The sequence below is a fragment of the Actinia tenebrosa genome, unplaced genomic scaffold, assembly GCF_029948245.1.
Source record: "Actinia tenebrosa isolate PJP-AT-01 unplaced genomic scaffold, QUT_ActTen_1.0 utg344__unscaffolded, whole genome shotgun sequence".
NCBI lineage: Eukaryota > Metazoa > Cnidaria > Anthozoa > Actiniaria > Actiniidae > Actinia > Actinia tenebrosa.
Genome location: NW_028292606.1, coordinates 835,710 through 859,395, shown reverse-complemented (window position 1 = coordinate 859,395; position 23,686 = coordinate 835,710). Strand labels below are relative to the sequence as shown.

General features: G+C 37.8%; 1 protein-coding gene and 1 pseudogene across 1 annotated transcript in view; one reads left to right on the top strand and one right to left on the bottom strand.

Moving 5' to 3' along the window:
- LOC116286566 (uncharacterized) overlaps positions 1–23,686 on the bottom strand; it is a 72,951-nt gene that overhangs the window by 40,734 nt on the left and 8,531 nt on the right. The window contains exons 3-13 of the mRNA XM_089025448.1: positions 11,030–11,192; positions 10,706–10,905; positions 10,116–10,418; positions 9,564–9,893; positions 9,147–9,309; positions 5,257–5,456; positions 4,669–4,971; positions 4,116–4,445; positions 3,706–3,868; positions 2,848–3,047; positions 2,285–2,587 (exon numbers count right to left, since the gene is read on the bottom strand). Coding sequence (XP_088881574.1) covers positions 2,285–2,587; positions 2,848–3,047; positions 3,706–3,868; positions 4,116–4,445; positions 4,669–4,971; positions 5,257–5,456; positions 9,147–9,309; positions 9,564–9,893; positions 10,116–10,418; positions 10,706–10,905; positions 11,030–11,192 — 2,658 coding nt within the window. The remainder of the gene's footprint in view (positions 1–2,284; positions 2,588–2,847; positions 3,048–3,705; positions 3,869–4,115; positions 4,446–4,668; positions 4,972–5,256; positions 5,457–9,146; positions 9,310–9,563; positions 9,894–10,115; positions 10,419–10,705; positions 10,906–11,029; positions 11,193–23,686) is intronic.
- Positions 6,928–8,924, top strand: LOC148904292 (uncharacterized; annotated as a pseudogene).

Sequence of the window (23,686 nt, the reverse complement as noted above, 5' to 3'; positions counted from 1 at the left end):
GGTCATTTATAAGAGATTCCAGTTGTATGAGGCTCTTATTTGAAAGAAAAAGATTTGAATCATCAGCAAATAAGTGTAGATCAAGTGAGTTGCAACAATGGTTAAAGTCATTAATGTGTAGGAGGAAGAGGATTGGACCTAATACAGAACCATGCGGTACGCCGGTGGAAATGGGAAGCAAGTCAGATTTAATGCTTCCCACAGATACAAATTGAAATCTTTTTTCTAAATACGACCTGAACCATGTGTTTGCTAAACCTCTGATACCAAGTAGATCAAGTTTTTGTAATAACATTGCATGGTCAACAGTATCAAATGCCTTTGATAGGTCTAAAAATATACCACATGCATAAGAGCTTTCATCAATTGCTGATTGCATCTTGTCAGTTATAGAGAGAATGGCGTGCAAAGTGGAATGGTTAACGGTGGTGGACGGTTGAATATCGAAAGCAAGGAAATTGGACGATAGTTATTTACATCAAGTTGGGAGCCTTTTATGTGTACTGGTATAACTTTAGCTATTTTAAAATTACTAGGTACACAACCAGATGCAAGGGATAGATTAAAAATATTTTCTAAAGGTGTAGATAATTGATGCTTGAGAAGTTTTAAAATCTTGGTTGGAATATTGTAAGGGCCAGTTGACTTTGAACTATTAATTTTGTCAATTTCCTCTTCAATTTCACTTGAAGATGTAGGATTAAGGTGAAAAGAATTATTTATATTGCAGTTAGTAAGAAAGGATAAAGCAGATTTAGTAACAGGAGGTATAGAAGAGGATGACTTGAGACCCATTTTGGTGAAGAAGAAATTAAAGGCATCAGCAAATTGCTTACTATCAGTTATTTCATTATCATCAATTAAAAGTTTTGAAGGAAATCCTCTATTCCCAGATTTCATGCTGACAATTTCTTTAATACCCTTCCAAATGTTTTTAATATGAGACTTATTGGATTCAAAATAGGTTTATAATAATTAGTTTTGCTGATTTTAATAAGATGATTCAACCTGTTACGGTATAGTTTGTATTTCTTGAAATAGTATGGAATTTTAGTTGAAATATATTTCTTATAAAACTTGTTTTTAACTGAAATAGAGCGTTCAATGGCCGAAGTAATCCACGGTTTACTTTTAAACTTAATTTCTTATCTACTTAACTTTTTTAGTGGAATATGCTTATCAATTATGTTAGTTAATTTAGAGTAGAAGGTATTAAATTGCAGGTCACTATTAGATATTGAAGAAGTGAAAGTCCAATCATTTTTTTGAATTTCTTGGATAAGATTTAATTCACGAAATTTTGAATAATCACGCTTAAAAATTTCCATTTTTATTATTATTATTTTTTTGGAATGGCAGGAAGTTTATTAATAATAAGAAAATTAGCAAGATGGTCAGAGATATCATATACTATATTCCCACTAACAGTGTGGTGTGATTTGTAATACGGGTGGGTTGCAGTATGTGAGGAGTAAAGACATAAGATCTTAAGACATTTAGAAATTCATTAGTAGAAAAATGTGAATCAGCGTTTAGAAGGTCAAGATTAAAATCACCCATAAACGATGCAGTATTTGTGCTCATTACTAATTCTTTCTAGAGACTGATTTAAATGGTTTATGAATGTGTCAACATTGGAACTGGGATGCCTATAGATGACTCCACAGATTATATTATCATTTAAATTACTCTCAATTTCAATCCATAAGGATTCAAAGTCAGCTGAAGAAGTTGAAAGATCTGGTCTAGTAGAACAACAAATATCATCTTTGATGAAAAAACCAGTACCACCAGCATTTGACAGGCTGGGTTGAGAAAAGAAAAAAAACCCATGTACGCCTTAGAATACTCTTTAAATATCCAATAATCACTGTATGAAGTTTTTTCTCGATATTCAGGACGAAAGTATGATATTTTTACGATTATTTTTTGGAGTCTGTGACGTCATACACTCAACATCAAGCATTGCTACATATATTTCTTTGTATATAAATCCTTAATTTTTTTAATTCCTATGAAACCCAAAGGGTGGCTAATGTGCTTAATTCACATTACTTGTTACTTTATATTTTGGGGTGTTTGCGTATTTCTTTCTCCCTTTACTACTGATATTTTGGTCATAAACTACAAAGAAATGTATGAAGCGATGTTCGATGTTCAGTGTAGCACTTTAATCAAGGCTAACAGGGCATCAATTGAAATATTAGTCATCGTAATTTGATGAGAACATAAAGAAAAACAAAAGGAAAGCAAAACTATTATTTAACAATGAAGGTACACCTACATTTGTCTGCCGTCTTTACTAGTACAGGACAAGCTCGTTCGATGTTGTTCGAGCCATAGAAAAAGGCAACAACTTCTATCGAATACCATGCGTTGAAAGAAAGATAGTCAATCACAGCTGATGTCAAGTTGGTTATCAGGGTAAAATTATTGACGCCTTTTGCAGTGGAGTTGTAAAACACCAAATACGTAGGGTCACCAGAAACGTTGGTGTGTGGATAGGTTGTCAGAGATGTCCAAGAAATGTTGATTCTACCAGATTCAACGTCTGTGACCGTCAAGTTGAATTTTTCCGAACACGGACCTGAAGAAATATATTTATTTTTAATTATTCGTCATAACTATCTCAAACATATCATTTTAGGGAGCAAGTTTTCTATTTCTAGAAAAATCATCCTCAACCACACTTTCCCTTTCTCTCAATGTCACGAACCGCAGGGAAGAAGACTTTTTTATCTCAGTTGAATATCACTGATACTATATCTAACAAAAATCTAAACTTCCAATAAAATTACTAGAGCTCTACAAAGAAAATAAAAGCAGTTTTATCATTTATCTACTTACTTCCTTCATCCGATCCACTGAAGACAAAATATCGCATAAGAATGCCATTCACACTACGGCCAATTCTCGATTTATGAGAAGAATAGAAACTGATCATCAATGGAGGGTTGGTTATCAAAAACCCAACTGGATGGTGCCTTTGGTTTTGCACACTAAGAAAACTAGTGTTCCTTGAATCTACAACGGTTATCTTGCTCATTCTGTGGAACAGTTTTTTGCAAAAACACAGAAGAGTCAGACGAGATTTAATGTGGTTAAATGAAATTTAGGCAAAGTTAGCCTCGATCTGTGTAAAAGTCTACGATAACCGCTGTTTCAAATTGTTGACTGCCCGCTAGCCGCCTATTTACGTTAAACACACGCTATTACAATCACACGCTATCTTTGGTCATCAGCAGCGCCAAACTATTTGATCAATAACTACCGCGATATCGATCAACGTTATTTATTGCTAATGTGTCAACTCGATCGCACGCTATCCATGTGATCAGGCTAGCTTGACCTAAGATTCTTCCAGAATCGTTTGCATTACGATATTCGCTATCGCTAGCCTCTGGCGACCACACGCTAAACGCTATTTAGTTTTTTCCCGCCCTCCCTCCCTATGGTAGGTAATTATAGGTAAGTATTCCACTGACCAGTGCGTTAGTGTGACAGGTTCAAAGTGAGTTGTGACAGAGTTGCCATGATTACCGCGATTTTATGTGCCAGGTCTCTCTCAAACCACCGAACAGGCACCTAACCCCAAGCTCATCTAATAGTGATGAGTTCAATTGGCGGAAAGCTTTTCATATTTATCCGATTTTGTATTGTAATAATTTGCTTCTCAGGTGTTCAAGCAGAAACACTCATACCTACCCGCCATAATATCGTCTTAAATCAATGTTGTCAAAGTACACAGCCACTTGTTCATCGGCGATGGAAGATGAAAACGTCCACTGGTAGTGCGACTGTCTCATGTACTGTGGGTAACCTGGACTTTGGATCACTCCTGACAGGTCATTTATTCCTATCTTATTGACTGCGAGAAAATGTCATTAAAGTTGATAGCATTAATTGGTAATGAACTGAGTCTGCGTCAATTTGGACAGATGCATTTCATTCTTGATAGACTTGCAATCTAAAGAAGCATGTAATGCTATACGTTTTGTAGTCATTAGCAATAATTTTAAAAATTCAAATCTCAAATGATAATAAAAACGATAAACTTTAATCTATTTTTTTTTTTTAATTTCAATAAGTAAAAATTGTATACAGCACAGCATTACCTGGTGGATGTCCACATACCACTGCAGCATGGTAGTAATAATATCTGCACCAAGAGGGTGTCTTTCCCCATCCTGCGTGGTTACAGTCTGCTAGACTACTCTCTCTTCCTGAACACTGTAATCGTGTCATCCATGAACTTTTGTACCCACTTGCAAATTGGTAGGCGTGAGAAAAACTATAACTTGCAGCAGGTAGACCCAGTGATCGACACACCACATTAGCATCGTTCATGTCCCAATACTCATTGCATACGGTACCCCATTTTCCGCTGTAGTAGACTTCAAGGCGTCCCTCGTTCGGTGACTCTCCGCCAACAAGACGTACTCTCACTGATTAGAGTAAATAATATTACATGACTAAGTACTGGAAATCATTTTTATCCTATTCAATTCATTACTGAATGTCTATCAAAATATATCTAGCTATCTATTGTATGGCTTAATAAAGGAGAACAGAGCATCAATTGAAATATTAGTTATCGTAATTTGATGAGAACATAAAGAAAAACAAAAGGAAAGCAAGACCATTCTTTAACAATGAAGATACACCTACATTTGTCTTCCGTCTTTACTAGTACAGGACATGCTCGTTCGATGTTGTTCGAGCCATAGAAAAAGGCAACCACTTCTATCGAATACCATGCGTTAAAAGAAAGATAGTCAATCACAGCTGATGTCCAGTTGGTTATCAGGGTAAAATTATTGATGCCTTTTGCAGTAGAGTTGTAAAACACCAAATACGTAGGGTCACCAGAAAAGTTGGTGTGTGGATAGGTTGTCAGAGATGTCCAAGAAATGTTGATTCTACCAGATTCAACGCCTGTGACCGTCAAGATGAATTTTTCCGAACACGGACCTGAAGAAATATATTTATTTTTAATTATTAGTCATAACTATTTTAAACATGCTATTTTATGGAGCAACTCTTCTATTCCAAGAATATATATCCACGAGCAAACTTTCCCTTTCTCTAAGGGTCACCAAACGCTTACGTACAACTGTTACTTTAATTGCATATTACAAAAAAAACTTTTTTTTTTTCAATTCACTTACACGATATCTAACAAAAATCTAAACTTCCAATAAAATTACTTGATCTCTACAAAGAAAATAAAAGCAGTTTTATCATTTATCTACTTACTTTCTTCATCCGATCCACTGAAGACAAAATATCGCATAAGGATGCCATTGCCACTACGGCCAATTCTCGATTTATGAGAAGAATAGAAACTGATCATCAATGGAGGGTTGGTTATCAAAAACCCAACTGGATGGTGCCTCTGGTTTTGCACACTAAGAAAACTAGTGTTCCTTGAATCTACAACGGTTATCTTGCTCAATCTGTGAAACAGTTTTTTGCAAAAACACAGACAAGTCAGGCGAGATTTAATGTGGTTAAATGAAATTTAGGCAAAGTTAGGCTCGACCCACCTATATACGTTAAACACACGCTATTACAATCACACGCTATTCTGGTGATTACGCTAGCATTATCTTTGGTCATCAGCAGCGCCGAGCTATTTGATTGGTAATTACCGCGATATCGATCAACGCTATTTATTGCTAATGTGTCAACTTGATCGCACGCTATCCATGTGATCGGGCTAGCTTGACCTGAGATTCTTCCAGAATCGTTTGCATTACGATATTCGCTATCGCTAGCCTCTGGCGACCACACGCTAAACGCTATTTAGTTTTTTTCCCGCCTTCCCTCCCTATGGTAGGTATTTATAGGTAAGTATTCCACTGACCAGGGCGTTAGTGTGACAGGTTCAAAGTGAGTTGTGACATAGTTGCCATGGTTACCGCGATTTTATGATGACCGTTAAAATGGCTTTCGGCCACGTTTTCTGAGCTCCGTATTATTGTACCTTTTTTTGATTAATGGCTCGAATAATTGCAAAAGAAATCATTCCTATCGAAGTTCTAATCATGGGTCTTACTTATACTGGCCTCGATTTTATTCTTGTAACGGCAGTTGATGGTTTTGCCTTTATCTCTTGACATTCCGTGGGAAGATGCTGGCCATCTTGGTACTACGTCGATGTCAACGTTTACCCTTCGTGTATGGCAAAGAAAGTTCCTTCCACGAAAAATTAAATACTATTCAAATTCCGTAGCTGTCCATGGTATTCTCCTGTTGATTGCTGGCGATGTGGAGAGAAATCCTAGTGATAATAACCGGGCGAAATGTCCCGACTGTACAACTCCGACTGCCATCAACCATCGAGCGATATGTTGTTCTTCTTGTAGTGGTAATTTCCACATCAAATGTGGTAGAATAACAGTTAAACAATGCAAAAACTTTACCGAGTCAGGAACATCTGCACAATGGAAATGTACAGCCTGTTATTTATCAGTTTTACCGTTTTCAACGCTATCTACAGATGAGCTCCTTGCTGAATTCTAAATGGATAACTCTCTATTGATTGATGGTTCTACAAATAGCGATTTGGACTCATTGACACAATCTCCTATCGAGTGGTTTACCGCGAATATCAACGGCTATTACAAGAACAATTTAAAGATTGGTCATCTGAATATAAATAGCATCTTTGAATAAACCAGACGAAGTCATAAACCTACTCAATCGCTGTGCATTTGATATTTTCTTCGTAAGTGAAAGTAAAATCGATGGTTCTGTTCCTAGCTCACTATCGTATCATCCGTCAGGACAGGAAAAAAGGCGCTGGTGGTTTACTTGTTTATATACAATCAGCTATTATAGCACGTCGCCAAGTAAAGCTTGAACCCGAAGGAATAGAATCTAAGTGCTTTGATGTTAAAGGCTGTGGAAATAACTGGTTTTTGATATGCGCCTGCTACCGCTCCTGAAAGGCATGTAATCAGTGGAACTTTACAATTGGGAATTAGTGACCACGACTTAGTGTTCATGGTGAGAAAACAAAGGCTTCCTAAACCTAAAGCGAGAACAATTGAATTTAGATCATTAAAGAACTTTGATCAGGGAGCCTTTCTTTCTGATCTCAAAAATGTCCCCTGGGACAGCTCTTACGTCTATGATAGCGCCGATGATATTTGGTCACACTATTCAAGTCTGTATAAACAAGTCCTTGACACTCATGCACCAGTACATCGAATAAGATTACGGGACAATCAATTGCCATGGATTAACCCTAACATCAAGAAACAAATACGCTTAAGAAACCGCCTTTACAAGAAATTCCGGCGAGATATAACAGATGCAAATTGGTCTAATTACAAAATATAGTTACAGCATTAAAAAGAAATGCGGTGAAAGATTTTTGTCTAGATGCAACCTCCTTATCATCATCTGGACATTCTGTTGGTCGTTTTTGAAAAAAAATGAAACCTTTACTACCAAACGGAAAAGGTACGACAGAAAGTAATATACATCTTATCGATGATGGGAAGATCGCGGCTGAACCAAGTTCAATCTTCAACGACTTCTTTACAGATCCTAAAATTAATGACGGGGCTTTGTCAAAATCATAAAAGCAATTAGAAGGAAATCTTATCAACTTGATTTTTCATTTCAACAAATCGATAGTGGAACTATTGCAGATCTACTACTGAAATTGAATGGAAAGAAAGCTTGTGGACCCGATGGATGCAAACAAAGGGTCAAATGAAATGGAGTTTACTCAGATTGGTTGCCTCTCCGCTGCGGAGTACCTCAGGGAAGTCTACTAAGTCCTCTTTTGTTTAATATCTTCATGAATGATTTCAACGACATTGATATAAAGTCATCCTTACGCCTTTACGCGGATACAATACTTTACTACACAATACGGATCTGATGTATGTCCAGCTGTCCTAGAGTACTCCCTCAACCAGGACATTATCAAGTTGTCCGATTGGCTCAATTGTAACTTTCTATACATAAACAGTGACAAAACGCAAACAATGGTTCTTGGACAGTCTAGTTATGATTATGCGCTAAAGTTATCTAATGATATGTTAGAAACTAAGTCCAGAACAGTCTAAGAATCCTAGGTGTAACATTAGATAATCGTTTGTCATTTCAATCACATGTAGATGAAATATTGAAAAAAGCGTATGCTAAGACCGCAGCCCTGCGTCGCCTTAAGCGTCTAGCGCCCGCTGACGTTTTGCTGAAATTGTATAATGCATATGTACTACCTCATCTTGAATATTGTAGTCCAATATTACTAGGCATTGGTAGAACTCTTAGCAAGAAACTAGAATATGCTAAATATTATGGTCTTAGAACCTTACTGAATCTGGGCAATAATGTAGATTATGTGGCAGTACTCAAACTTGCCTCCATGCGCAAATTAGAACATAGGCGACTAGAGTAATCATTAGTTACATTTTTTAAATGCGTAAAACAAAATGGGCCAGCGTATATTTCTAATTTTTTCTAGCCGCGCGAAATTTCATATAATCTTAGGGGTAGCAGTAACGTTGTACAGTACTCTTATAATAGTCAATATTTACATAACTCCTTTTCCCACATTATCTCTCGTATTTGGAATCAGCTACCCGTTGCAACTAAGTCGGCTAAATCAGTTTCTATTTCTCGAAAGTATATCAATAAATCTAACCTAGTTGGATGCCAATGCCACAAATGTCTTTAAATATTTTTTCTCCCTTTTATATTTCGATCTAGATTTTATGAATTTTCTAGGATTAGGGTTTTAAAATAGTTTTTCGATAAATATAAATATATAAATCTATATAGATTATTATGAATTTAATATAGCTCTTATTATTTATTGTGTGTAGATTTTAAATTCTTATCGTATACATTTTTGTTGTTGTTCTTGTCAAGCACTTTTTAACATGAGCCTCTGGCTCGGGAGATTGGGCGACCACTCCCTGTGTTATTTCACATTAAATACATTATTCTATTCTACTATTCTATTCTATGTGCCAGGCCCCTCTCAAATCACCGAGCAGGCACGTAACTCCCAAACTCATCTAATAGTGATGAGTTCAAATGGTGGAAGAGCTTTTCATATTTATCCGACATCGTATTGTAGTAATTTGGTTTTAAGGTGTACAGGCAAAGACACTCATACCTACCCGCCATAATATCGTCTTAAATCAATGTTGTCAAAGTACACAGCCACTTGTGCATCGGCGATGGAAGATGAAAACGTCCACTGGTAGTGCGACTGTCTCATGTACTGTGGGTAACCTGGACTTTGGATCACTCCTGACAGGTCATTTATTCCTATCTTATTGACTGCGAGAAAATGTCATTAAAGTTGATAGCATTAATTGGTAATGAATTAAGTCTGCGTCAATTTGGCCAGATGCATTTCATTCTTGATAGACTCGCAATCTAAAGAAGCATATAATGCTATACGTTTTGTAGTCATTAGCAATAACTTTATAAATTCAATCTCAAATGATAATGAAAACGATGAACTTTAGTTGTTTTTATTTTTTTTATTTTTTATTTTCAATAAGTAAAAATTGTATACAGCAGAGCATTACCTGGTGGATGTCCGCATACCACTGCAGCATGGTAGTCATGGTATCTGCACCAAGAGGGTGTCTTTCCCCATCCTGCGTGCTTACAGTGTGCTAGACTACTCTCTCTTCCTGAACACTGTAATCGTGTCATCCATGAACTTTTGTACCCACTTGCAAATTGGTAGGCGTGAGAAAAACTGTAACTTGCAGAAGGTAGACCCAGTGATCGACACACCACATTAGCATCGTTCATGTCCCAATGCTCTTTGCATACGGTACCCCATTTTCCGCTGTAGTAGACTTCTACGCGTCCCTCGTTCGGTGCTTCTCCGCCACCAAGACGTACTCTCACTGATTAAAGTAAATGATATTACATGACTAAGTACTGGAAATCATTTTTACCTATTCAATTCATTACTGAATGTCTATCAAAATATATCTAGCTATCTATTGTATGGCTTAATCAAGGAGAACAGGGCATCAATTGAAATATTAGTTATCGTAATTTGATGAGAACATAAAGAAAAACAAAAAGAAAGCATGTTTATAATTTAACAATGAAGATACACCTACATTTGTCTGCCGTCTTTACTAGTACAGGACATGCTCGTTCGACGTTGTTCGAGCCATAGAAAAAGGCAACCACTTCTATCGAATACCATGCGTTGAAAGAAAGATAGTCTATCACAGCTGATGTCAAGTTGGTTACTATGGTAAAATTATTGATGCCTTTTGCAGTAGAGTTGTAAAACACCAAATACGTAGGGTCATCAGAAACGTTGGTGTGTGGATCGGTGTTCAGAGATGTCCAAGAAATGTTGATTCTACCAGACTCAACGTCTGTAACCGTCAAGTTGAATTTTTCCGAACACGGAGCTGAAGAAATATATTTATTTTTAATTATTAGTCATAACTATTTTAAACATGCCATTTTATGGAGCAACTCTTCTATTCCTAGAATATATATCCACGAGCAAACTTTCCCTTTCTCTCAGGGTCACCAACCGCTTACGTACAACTGTTACTTTAATTGCATATTACAAGAAGGCATTTTTAAAATTATTTTATACCATATCTAACAAAAATCTAAATTCCAATAAAATTTCTTGAGCTCTACAACTCTAGAAAGGAAATAAAAGCAGTTTTATCTTTTATCTACCTACTTTGTTTATCCGATCCACTGAAGACAAAATATCGCATACGAATGCCATTGCCACTATGGCCAATTCTTGATTGATATGAAGAATAGAAACTGATCATCAATGGAGGGTTGGTTATCAAAAACCCAACTGGATGGTGCCTCTGGTTTTGTACACTAAGAAAATTAGTGTTCCTTGAATCTACAACGGTTATCTTGCTCATTCTGTGAATCATTCAACACAAACAAGTCAGACGAGTTTTATTGGCAGAAAAGCTTTTCATATTATCCGACTTCGTATTTTAATAACCTGGTTCTAAACTGTTCGGGCAAAAACACTCATACCTACCCGCCATGATATCGTCTTAAATCAATGTTGTCGAAGTACACAGCCACTTGTGCATTGGCGACGGAATTTGAAAACGTCCACTGGTAGTTCACCTGCCTCATGTACTGTGGGTAACCTGGACTTTCGATTACTCCTGACAGGTTATTTGTTCGAACCGTATAGACTGCGGAAAAATATATGAATAAAATTTATAGCAATTTGCAATAAAACTAAGAATTGATTAGTTTAGACCACTGCGTTTGGTTATTAACACCACATAAATACGCATGCAGTGTATAGAGATTAGTTCATGGGAGTGCTGGCGTATGGTTTTTATTCATGAGTTGTGAAGTATCATACAACGAATGAGCGAGTTTTTGAGCCTTTTTCCATTGCGTTTTGATGCTGATGCTGATACTGATGCTGAGGAGGAGGAGGAGGAGGAGGAGGCCCTTACGATTCTCCTTGCATAACTCTATGATGGCCGACGTGCCTATTATCATGTTTAGTTTAATTTAGAAGATTCTAGAAAGTTCCATGTAAATTAGGAAGTATTCGAGAGTTCTAGAAATTTCCATTTCCTTTGTAAACACATTGTAGCGACTGACGTACCCCTTCCCTAGTGGGGGACAAAATGCAACAGAGCAAGAGGCTAGTGTGTGCGAGTGAGTCAACTGGTTTGTGTATGGATTATGATAAGTGAATAAATCAAAGAGGCACAACGTTACACTGGTGGCAGCATGGACGAGAACTACGTGGAATCCGTTTACGAATTTTCGCGATGAATTACGTGAATTTCAGTGGCCTCAGTCACATCGCAACGTAGGAAATCCAAATACACCACAACGATCAAGAAATCCATTCCTAAGCGACGACAATCCACTTCAACCGTCAGCTACAAATAACGCGTTTCACGTTGAAGTTCACTACGGTAATTCAAACGTGTTTACTACTTTTTCTAACACGAAAAGCAATAAGTTTCGTAAGGCAGTAAAGCTACCAGACGACTATGATGGTAGCTTCTCACCTCGAGACTATCTAACACATTTCAAACGATGCTCAATTGTTAATGAATGGAATGAAGAGGAATCAGCAATATTTCTGTCCGCATCTTTGCAAGAAGAAGCACAAAAACTGCTTCATGGAATGTCTGCAGAACTTTTCACAAGTTAGTGGCGCGTTTTGAGACATGTTTTGGATTTGAAACTCAACAAGAATTACATCAATAATGATGAAAAGGTAAATTATACACCGTGAAAAGATGTTTTCACGGTGTATAATTTACCTTTTCATCATTACTGTTTCATTAGAAACACCGACGCAGCTCACACTAGTTTTTAGCTAGTTATATCTAAGAATTACATCAAGTACGTCTGAACAACCACCGACAATAAGAAGGGGAAAGTTTCAAGAGTTTAGCCGTCAACATAAGAGATATGTGCAGGCTGGAAAATCAAGATCTTCCCCCAGCAGCTCAAGAACGATTCTGTGTTCAACATTTTATTGACGCCATTGGTGATCAAGACGATCGCATGAAATTACGACGTGATAAGCCCAGAAGCCTAGACATTGCGCTAGCTTTGGCGTGTGATTTGGAAGCCTTTAGACAGAGGGAAAGTGATCTAAGAAAACCAACTTCTAAGCTTAGTCCATCTACTAACTATGTTCGAATGGAAAAAGTGAACGAAACACGATCAAATGAAACAGCAAATGCACCACAGGAGCCCGCCAACACCACACGGGAAAACTCGATGAAATAAAATCACAACAGGAAGCCCAACAGAAGCGGCTATACGAACTGTCGGGGCTATTACAGAAATTAGTAACTAGTGAAAGCAAGGAGAGCCCTACAAAGGCCTATCCATCTGGAACTCCAACAAGAGGAAGACAGGAGACACAAGTAGTCGAATGCTGGTTCTGCAAAGCTAAAGGTTACCTTTGACGTGATTGTTCGTCATGGAAACAACACCAGGAAAACGAGAAGAAGGCCCTCCCGAATGCCCTGGTGAACGTCTGTGTCACGAAGAAGGGCAACAAGATAACAGTGACAATACATCAAATAAGTTACGAGTTTCATTAAGGAATATGTATGGTTTAATTTGTACGTTAAAGGTTTTATCAACAACATGTGTGTAAACTGGCTAGTAGACACTGGTGCAGTGAAATCAATTCTGTCACGCGACATTGCTGAACAGTTATCAAGAAGTACGACAATCAAAACACTGATTTTTTTCTAGCTGATGAAAAGAAGATCGACATTTGTGGTTCATGTTTAGGAACTGTTTCAATTGGGAAGCAATTATGAATGTCAATGTTCTTATTGCTGATATAACAGACCAAGCTATACTGGGTATGGATGTCCTCTCTGAAGCAAATTCAATTGTTGATGTTGTCAGGGGTTATTAATTATCGATGGCGAGCAAGTGGATTGTGTTGACCATGAAAATCAACCACTAAGTTGTAGATGTATACTGCGACGTTCAATTGTAATTCCGCCTAGCTCTGAAATTATTGTTCGTAGACACTTGAAGAAGCTTGGAAAATTTGATGATGTTAACCGTAGAGCAATGCAATAAGACTTGCGTGTCATAGAGCCAAGCAATAACTCTAACCTACTAAATAAGGGACTTTGTATTACTCGTACACTGATAGACGCTAGTAAGTCAGACACTGTTCGTTTGAGAATTCTTAATCTGACAGATGAGCCACAGACAATCCAATCAAACACTACAGTTCAAAGAGTTGACGATTTTGAAATTGGTGATGGAAAACATGATGAGACGGAAATGGACAGTGAAGGTGAATTGCCCAAGCCATTGAATGATTTACTGTCTCGAAGTAGCACATTTCTCAATGACGCTGAACAAAAGCAGGTTAAACAGTTACTCTTGATCTATCAACACGTGTTTGCTCTCTCGGACAGTGACCTCGGAAGGAGCGATCTAATCCAACATCACATTAATGCTGGTTCTGCAGCACCCTTTCGACAACCACTTCGCCGCACAGCACCAGCCAGAAATTGAACAACAAGTGGATCGTCTGTTGAAGAAAGGGATGATAGAAGAATTAACAAGCCCTTGGTCATCAAGTGTTGTACTAGTCACCAAGAAGGATGGGACTCAGATATTATGCATTCATTACAGACAGCTTAACAATATAACAGTTAGGGATGCTTTTCCACTCCCAAGAGTTGATGATTCTCTTGATTGTTTGTCTGGAGCTCAATGGTTTTCTAAAATTGATATGGCGTCAGGTTATTGGCAGGATGCCATGGACACTGAAACAAAGGAGAAAACAGCATTTTCTACCCAAAGTGGACACTTCCACTGGAATGTCATGCCAATGGGCCTAACCAATGCACCAGAAACATTTGAACGACTTATGATACTAGTCCTTAAGAGAATAAAGTTTAAGATTTGTTTATGTTATTTAGATGATGTGATCATTTTTGCAAGTTCTTTTCAGGAACATTTGACACGACTGGAAGACGTTCTTGAGAGAGTGGAATCAGCAGGCCTGAAACTAAAACCCAAGAAGTGTGATCTGTTCATGAAGGAGACCGAATACTTAGGTCACGTGGTAAGCGAAGATGGAGTTAAAACTGATCCCCGCAAGGAGGAAAAGACTACTAACTGGCCAGTACCTGAATCACCAACAGAGGTAAAAGAGGTTTTCTTGGATTAGCATCATGCTACAGGCGTTTTGTTCCTGGTTTTGCTTCAGTTGCCAAACCATTGTATCAACTTACTGAACACAAGTTGAAGCAATTCCAATGAACCAGTGACTGTCAGCATGCTTTTGACCAATTAAAACAGTTGTTGACTAACTCACCAGTTTTAGTTTATCCAAGGATGGACGCACCCTTCATTCTTGATACCGATGCCAGTAATCACGGCATCGGGTGTGTTTTGTCACAGACACAGGACGGTGTCGAAAGGCCTGTAGCATTCTCTTGTTGCACTCTCTCTAAGTCAGAACGTAACTACTGCACTACGCGAAAGGAACTTTTGGCTATCGTGGAATTTATGGAACGATACAAGCACTACTTACAGATCAGCAAGTTTACGGTTCGAACTGACTATGCACCATTGAGATCTATCTTGAAAACTAAGGAACCTGAAGGTCAACTGGCTCGTTGGGTTGCCCTCCTCAGCACCTTTGACTATGACATCGTGTACCGTCAAGGACAGCAGCACTGCAATGGTGATGCAATGTCCCGAATACCTTGCACAGAAAGATGCAGATGGTGTCAGAACCACACAAAAGGTTTAACTACAGTTGAAGTTGGAACACAGACAGACTTGTCTGGTCACCCGTCGGTTACGGACATTGATGAACAGCTGAGTCAACCATCAAATAACGTGAAGGAACCTCGAGTTACCGCATGTACTGTTAAGATTGAGCCTGAATGGACCTACCAGTACTTGGCACAGCAACAAATGGCTGACCCTACACTTATGATTTTTATCGAGCTGATCTTCTAGCGAGCGCCCTTCTTGGGAATAAGCATCACAAGAAAATACCACCTCCACAGCTTGGGCCCAGTGGGACCGTCTGAAGGTACAAGATGCTGTTCTCTACCGGAAATGGAAAAGTGAGAGCGGAGATGAATTGACATATCAGATTGTGCTACCCTGTAACCTACGAGAACAAGCACTAGCGGCTCATCACAACCACACAACAGCAAGCCATCGTGGTGTTCTTAAGACTCACTTGCTCTTCGATTTGCCTGGTCTAACTGCTCAAGTCTATAGATGGGTCGCTCGTTGTCATGAATGTGGAGCTAAGAAGAGTCCAGGAAAGAAACGACGTGCCCCCTTAAAACAGTACATCGTTGGAGCGCCCATGGAAAGGATTGCAATGGACATCCTAGGACCCTTGCCGGTCACACAAAGAGGTAATCGGTACATTTTGGCTATCTCTGATTATTTTACTATATGGACTGAAAGTTGTGCTATACCTGACCAAGCAGCAACTACAGTCGCCGAAAAGGTAGTATCTGAATTTGTGTGTAGATTTGGAGTACCAAGACAAATACACAGCGATCAAGGGACCAACTTCGAGTCTAAAGTTATGTCCGAAATTTGTACACTTTTGGACATTGAAAAGACAAGAACTACCACATTACATCCTCAATCTGACGGACAGGTGGAGAGATTTAATCGCACCTTAATCGAGATGCTTCGCGGCAAACTACAACAAGACCAAAAATACTGGGATCTCCAACCTCCTATGTGCATGATGGCATACCGCTCAGCAGTACATGACAGTACAGGCTACACTCCAAATCAGCTAATGTTAGGTCGCGAAGTGGAAGTACCCCTAGATGTAATAACAGAGAAAACTCCAGATGCACCACCAATACCTGGTGAGTACGCAGAGGCACTTAGGAGAAGATTAGCTGAATCGTTCGACAATGTACGACATCTGAAACAAGCAGCAACCAGACAGAAAAGGAATTATGACAAGAAGCTTGCCTTGAGGCAACTCCAGGTAGGTGAAAGTGTTTGGTTGCACAATATTCGAAGGATGAAGGGCAGAAGCGACAAGCTGGACTGTCCCTGGAAAAGACCCTTCTTGGTAGTGGCTGCACTGTCGGATGTCGTCTACAGGATTAAAAAGACAGCCAGGTCTAACGCTACGGTAGTTCACGTGGATCGTCTCAAGCCATATCTTAGTCCACCATTGAAAATTTGGTAGCAGAGGAAGTAAAGAGAGGAAAGAAGGATGAAAGAAAAGAGAAAGGGAATTCGAAGAAAAGAAACCCGAAGGCAATCGAAAGAAGAGAAAGATCTCAGAGAGCAGCAAAGAGATCAAAAAGAGAAGGAAGACAAAGAACAGGATAAAAGAAAAAGGCCGAAAAGAACAGTAAGAGCTACAAACAGATTTGGTGATTGGATTAGACATAACTCGGAGATTTCAAGACTCAGTAAACATTAACAAGTCAATTACAGTTACGGAACTGACAAGTTATCAGGAAAGTTGAACAATTTCGATTGCATCTACATGAGACTGTGCACATCTTGTGTAGCATGATGACCAGTGCCCAAACAGGCGAAAGTCGAGTAAAAAAAAATACAAAACAAAACAATGTTAACTGTTAGACTGTGAACTGTGATTGATTAGTTATAGACTTGAACTTTTAAGCAATTGATGCAACCATTAGTTTTTTTGACATGTTTGTAATTTTCCGCACTGAGACAGTGATTCTTAGAGAGGGGAGTTGTGTAAAGACTGACGTACCCCTCCCCTAGTGGGGGACAAAATGTAACAGAGCACGAGGCTAGTGTGTGCGAGTGAGTCGACTGGTTTGTGTATGGAGTATGATAAGTGAATAAAACGAAAAGGCACAACGTTACAATATATTATTAGTCTAGAATGTTCTAGAAAGATAACGTGACTTAAAGGTTCTAGAAAAGTTATAAATTGGAATTTAAACGTATATAAATTAGGAAGCCAGCCAGGGTCCCATTCAAAGGTCAGTACCATTCAGCTTCAAACTCCATTCTACTTCAACTGAAGTTGCCGTTCAGTTCTTAGCGTCAGCAAGAGTCAAGAGAGAGTCAAGACCAAGGACAAGCAGGAAGACCGAGCTAGAAGACCAAAACAACCAAGAACCTCCAGACTACTCTCCAGACAAGCTTTGCTAAGTTTAATTTATAACTAGGTTAGAGTTTTATTAGTCCAGAATCGCCTTAGTCCTCGTTTTCATCATTTTTCGTCCGCCATTAAATATGTCATGACTAGAGATAGAAATTCAAGGTAGTGAATTTATTTTAGTCAATACGTATCAACCGAACGACGAAAAGAGTCAATTAGAAACCCTTAAGAAGCTAATCGCTGATATTAACTCTTTAGATAGCTCGATTTGTACGCCAATTATTTGGGGCGGAGATTTCAATATTATTTTCGACATTGATCTGGACGCCTCCGGAGGCAATCCCTCTCTTAAAATTAAGACCTTAGAAACATTAGATACATTATGCTCAGATTTAGATCTGTGTGACATCTGGAGAACCCATAATCCAAAACTTAAACAATTCACATGGAATGGGGTAGCTCAAGGAAAAGCTACGTCTAAAGGCACTAGACGCCTTGATTATTTTTTCATTTCAAATAGTTTGCAACCTGTTATTGAATCTTCTAAAGATACACTCGCTCCTTCGACAGACCATTCAGCTATATCTATGAAACTATCATCATTTGATGAAGGTCCCCGTGGTCCTTCTTTTTGGAAATTGAACAACTCTCTTTTGAAAGAAGATAAATACATTAAAGAAGTGAATGATTTGATCTACAAAGTAATACAAAACACTAAAGACGAAGGAATTACAAACCCACAATGCAAGTGGGAGTTAATAAAATATGAAATAAGAAAGTTTTCAATCGCATATTCAAAAGCTAGAGCAAAAAACTAAGATCTAAATATGTGAAAGTAGAAGAAGAGATTCGTCAAATTGAAGAGATAAGGGACTGGGTGAAAGATAATTACCATTTACAAAGACATGACACATTATTAGGAGAATTAAATGAATACAGTAATTATAAAACAGAAGGTATCATTCTAAGACTTAAATGTAGATGGTACGAGGAAGGGGAAAAGAGTACCAAGTACTTCTTATCCCTTGAAAAGCGTAATAGAGCCAAAACACATGTACGGAAAATAACTGAGAATGATCATGAAATTAAGAAACCACAGAGAATCCAGAATCTTTTGGTCGCTTATTACTTTGAGAGATTATATAAATCCAAAAATGATCGATCAGAAGATGAATGTTTAGAAATGTTGGCAAACGTTAAAACACCAAAAATTACTCAAGATGAAGCTAGAAAATGCAATGGTTTTTTAACAAAAAAGGAATGTTACGACGCACTTCAAAGTAGGAGTAATTTAAAAACTCCAGGTAATGATGGTCTGACAAAGGAGTTTTACTGTACTTTTAGGGAAACTGTAGGCACATTACTTGTGGAATGTCTTAATGATGGTCTGGACAAGAGTCACCTTACAACTTTACAAAAACAAACCATTATTAAATTAATTGAAAAACAAGGAATTCGAAAGGATGTACGATATTTAAGGAATTGGCGTCCAATAAGTTAATCAATGTCAACGTTAAAATTTGTAGCAAAGCATTGTCCAATAGGCTTGCTAACATCTTGCCAACTATCATCGATCCCAATCAGGCTGCTTATGTTAAGGATAGCAACATTGACGAGCCAATAAGGTTTATAGGGGATTTAATGGGGCCTCCTTTTTGCAGCAGATTTCGAGAATGCTTTTGACCGTATAGAGCATAATTTTATCTTCGCGACATTAAAACATTTTGGTTTCGAAGACCAGTTCATAAAATGAATTCGTATGTTACTCTCAGGCACACAAAGCTGCATTTTGAATAATGGAACTGCCACATACTTTTTTGATGTAGAAAGAGGAACTAAACAGGGAGACCCTATCTCGCCTTTATTGTTCGTATTATAGTTATAGAAATAATGGCAACAATGATGAGGCAAAATAAAGAAATAATTGGCATAAAGTTAAGTGAAAATGAGACGAAATTGGCCCTTTTTGCTGATGATACAACATTTTTTAAATAACAATTCCTTGATGAAAAACTTAGAGGCGTTTGACGTATTTGAGCAGTATTCATCACTTAAAATCAACCTTGAGAAGTCTGAAATAGGGTGGCTAGGCCCGAAAGACACACATGAGGACATGACCCAAGCGAGAACTGAGCTATATAATCTGAAATTGATAGATTTTTATGAATCTGGGATTAAGATATTAGGTATATACTTCTCCTATAACTATGACTATTACAATACCAACAATTTTGAAAGAATTTTGGAAAATTTCAAAACTACTTCGTCTATTTGGAAAGGCAGAATGCTCACTCCAATAGGAAAAATACAAGTAATTAACTCGTTGGGTCTATCCAAACTTCTTTATGTTTGTTCGCCAATTGGAGCCAATAAAATGTTTATTAAGCAAGTTAAGAATGAAGCTAAGTGGCTAATTTCATATGGAATGGAAGAAAACCAAAAGTAAAGTATAAAACACTGATAGGCTCGTATGAAGAGGGAGTTTGAAACTTGCTGATTTTGAAAGTAAGATTAAGGCGAGTATGTTTAAATGGGCAGTGAGATTAATGGATGGTACAAAGAGATACTGGGAAAAAAAATTTTTTTTTGAGCCAGATGGATCTGACAGGATTCAAGGCATATCTAAGATATCATGTGAAAGTAGAATACTATATAGCTTTAAAAAATGATAGGAAACAATATCACTTAAAGAAATTCTGTAATATAAGAAAGGCATTAGATTTAGACTTTCAATAGACACTTTTAAAAAAAAAACAGTACTGAAAATGTTAAATGAATTCTAATAAGAAATCTTTCCTCCTGACATTTGATTTTGTAAAGATATGAAACTATATTTTATATGTATTTATGTATTTGTAAATAATTTTCTCTTTTTCTTCTTTGATGGATGGAATAAAGATTTCCAAGCCAACGAGGAACCTGGCTACTCAATATGGCGGACGAAGAATGATGAAAACGATTGTAAATTTGACGCAAATCTCGAGCGATTCTGGACTTCTCATCTCAAAACCAGCCTCCACAGTGACTGAACAAATACTTCAAAAATCGCATATCACATTCAAAGCCGAAAGAAACAAATGCAGGATTCATTTAAGGCAGTGCATGTACATAAAATTTCTGGTGCTACATTTTTCAGAAGCGCATTTACGAAGACATACTATGGCGTTTCTTAATGGCATTGTCGTACTTTTCATACAAAAGGACTCCATTTTGATACAGTATTCACTCAAAGAAAATCGCGGGATCGACCAAGAGCTAAGAGGCAAGATTAAAGCACACTAAACCATCACAATATTACTCTTTTTTTCCGGTGCTACATTTTTTCTTGACGCTTCCCCGTGATTGCGATCGAGAGTTGAAAGTACGAATTCTTCCTTATTCTTTGTAATTCCTTGAAGTTAATGAGCATGAAATGTTACAGGCGCCGTTCCATGATAAAGTATGCAAATGAGCAAAATCACCGGAAGTGACCCGGAATCGTACGCGATGCTCTGTATACGAGATGACAGGTAGGAATTAAACCACGCTAGGTGCGTACTCTTTATCCCAAAGCTCTTCAGTTTCTGCAGCATGATAACATAGTCCAAAGTAGTGTCAAACGCTTTCTTAAGGTCGATGTACATTATACCATTGATTAGACCGTTGTCTATGTAAGAACTTCGTCAGTAAATCGAGAAAGTGCAAGAGCTGTTGATTCATGGACAGCAGGTTCTTTGCTTCTAATTAAGTAATGGTACAGTTGTGAGTGCATAGCCCTCTCTATGACTTTGCTGACAGTAGGGAGGATCGATATCGGAGGATAGTTATCCATGTCTGTTTTTTCACTTTGCTTAAATAGGGCAGTCACCTTTGCAAATTTCCATGGCATAGCAAACTTAAAGCCAAATTAATAGTGTAGCGCAGAGATGAAGCAATGACACTAGCAGCATCGCGTAAAAAGGCGAGCGCTAATTTTTTTCCAGTCCACTGCCTTGTTGGATTTCAACTGACTTAGTTGTTCTTTGACGAACTCCGTTGACAGAGGCTTCAGTTCCAAACTGGAAATTCAAAACGTGCGCTGGTCTTGCTTTGGTGACGAGCAAACTTTCGTTAGTTCCTGATTTAAGCTTTCAACAATCCCCTTGGGATCTGATTGTAATTCACCATCGACTGTAACAGTAGTAACATCAACGAGACAAGAGGACATGGTTTCAACATCATGGAGCTGTTATTGCTTGCCATTTCGATGAGTTTTTCGATTCTCTGATTATAGTCAACATTGATTACAGTGAGTTAAGCCAGATATATTTCTAATAGGTTCACCACAGTTGCCATATATCTAATACAATCAATGAGCTGTGATTGGATAATCAAGTAAAAGCATTCCTAGGCTAAACATTCAGATGAAGAATATTCGAGTAAAAAATCTAAGGAATAAGCATAGCTAGAACTGAAAATAGGGTATAAAAGTAAAGTAAAGTAAAAGAATATTAGGGATGTTTGTATCATAAGACTACATAAACTAGAAATAGCTAAACTAAGGGATGAAAATCCTTAAGGCAGTGCGATCGTGCCGTTTTTTTCCAACAATGTTTCATCATTTGCACAAACATTTATTATGAGTTTTAGTATGAAAATAGAAAATAGAAAAAATGGGAGTCACCGAGTTCGTTGAGAAGATAAAATTTTTCGGGGAAAATAGGATAATGTAAATTACAAGCTCTCTTAGTTCATATCACTTTGAAATAACAAAAAACATAAACAATTTCAAATGATACATACGTTAACATATTATGATCATAAATCCGAAGTCGTTAGTTTTATTGTGTTCTTACAGTGCGGATACTCTAACCATGAACGCTCAGCTCTTTTTTGGACATTTTTTCTGCATTCTTTCGGAAGCAACCAATCACAGACTAGATCGGTTTCAGCGTGAGGACGTTATTTCGACATTTTCCCGATATAATTTTGACATTATTTTGACGTTTATTCGAAATCACGATTTTAGCAGTAAGTTAAAAAGAACAACAAATTGAGTTCAATTAACAAATTGACATCAGATTTTTATGTGTCTGTCCTCTTATTGACAATAAATTGCGTCATCACATTGTCAAAGTAGTGTGCATCCACGAGGCGTAGCCGAGTGAATCCGCATACTACTTTGACAATGTGATGGCGAAACGTATTGTCAATAAGAGGACAGACACATAAAAATCTGATGTCAATTTGTTTTTTACAATAACAAAAACGATAAAAACTTCTCATTTTTAGCGATCAAAACAACCAACGGAAAGAGCGCGAGCTCGTTGACGTCAGCTTTATCTGTCTGTCCTCTTATTGATGATGAAAAATAACCAATCAGCGCGCGAGAAATTTGTAAGTTATTGTAAAATTTGTGTTTGAAATATATTAACATTGGTCAACAAGTGGAGTACAAGGAATAACTAGTATGAAATTTTAGCCATTTTGTTCAAATTACAATTACGAACATACATCAATACATGATCATTCGTGCGGTCACGTCAGGCCTCCTTGCCGATCTTCTATATTTTGTTTACTGACATATGTTGCTGGATAATTTCGTGCCGAGAGGTTTGCGCTGACAGTTACAAGATTACTGATTGACGATCGCAGAAACTGACCCCAAAAACAAACAGAACTTAAAAACTTTGCTGGTCGCGATGCACGGTTTTGGCTGTAATGATTACATTCATTTATGCACGCGTGGACACATTCTATTATTAGGTTTGTGCGTGTGAAACTTTCCAAATATTTTTGACAGTTTTGTTTTATAAGCTTGAGTTTCGAGCTTAAATTACTCAGCCAAAGCTAAAAGGTCTGACAAAATAATCGTTTTTATCGCGTACAAAACCAGTTCGATGAGAACCGTAGTATCATTGAAACATTTTGTCTCAGTCGGTAACTTGTCTGTCAGGTGTTTCAGCGATGAGTCGAGTAAGTGCTCTTCTGAGTTACACTGGCCGAACAGACTACATTACTGAATGTTTGACATTATTGATTTTATAGTGCCCGGGGATGGGGGGGGGGGGGGGTATACACGGGGGGTACGTGCCGCCAAACAGGGTATGGTTTTCAGCG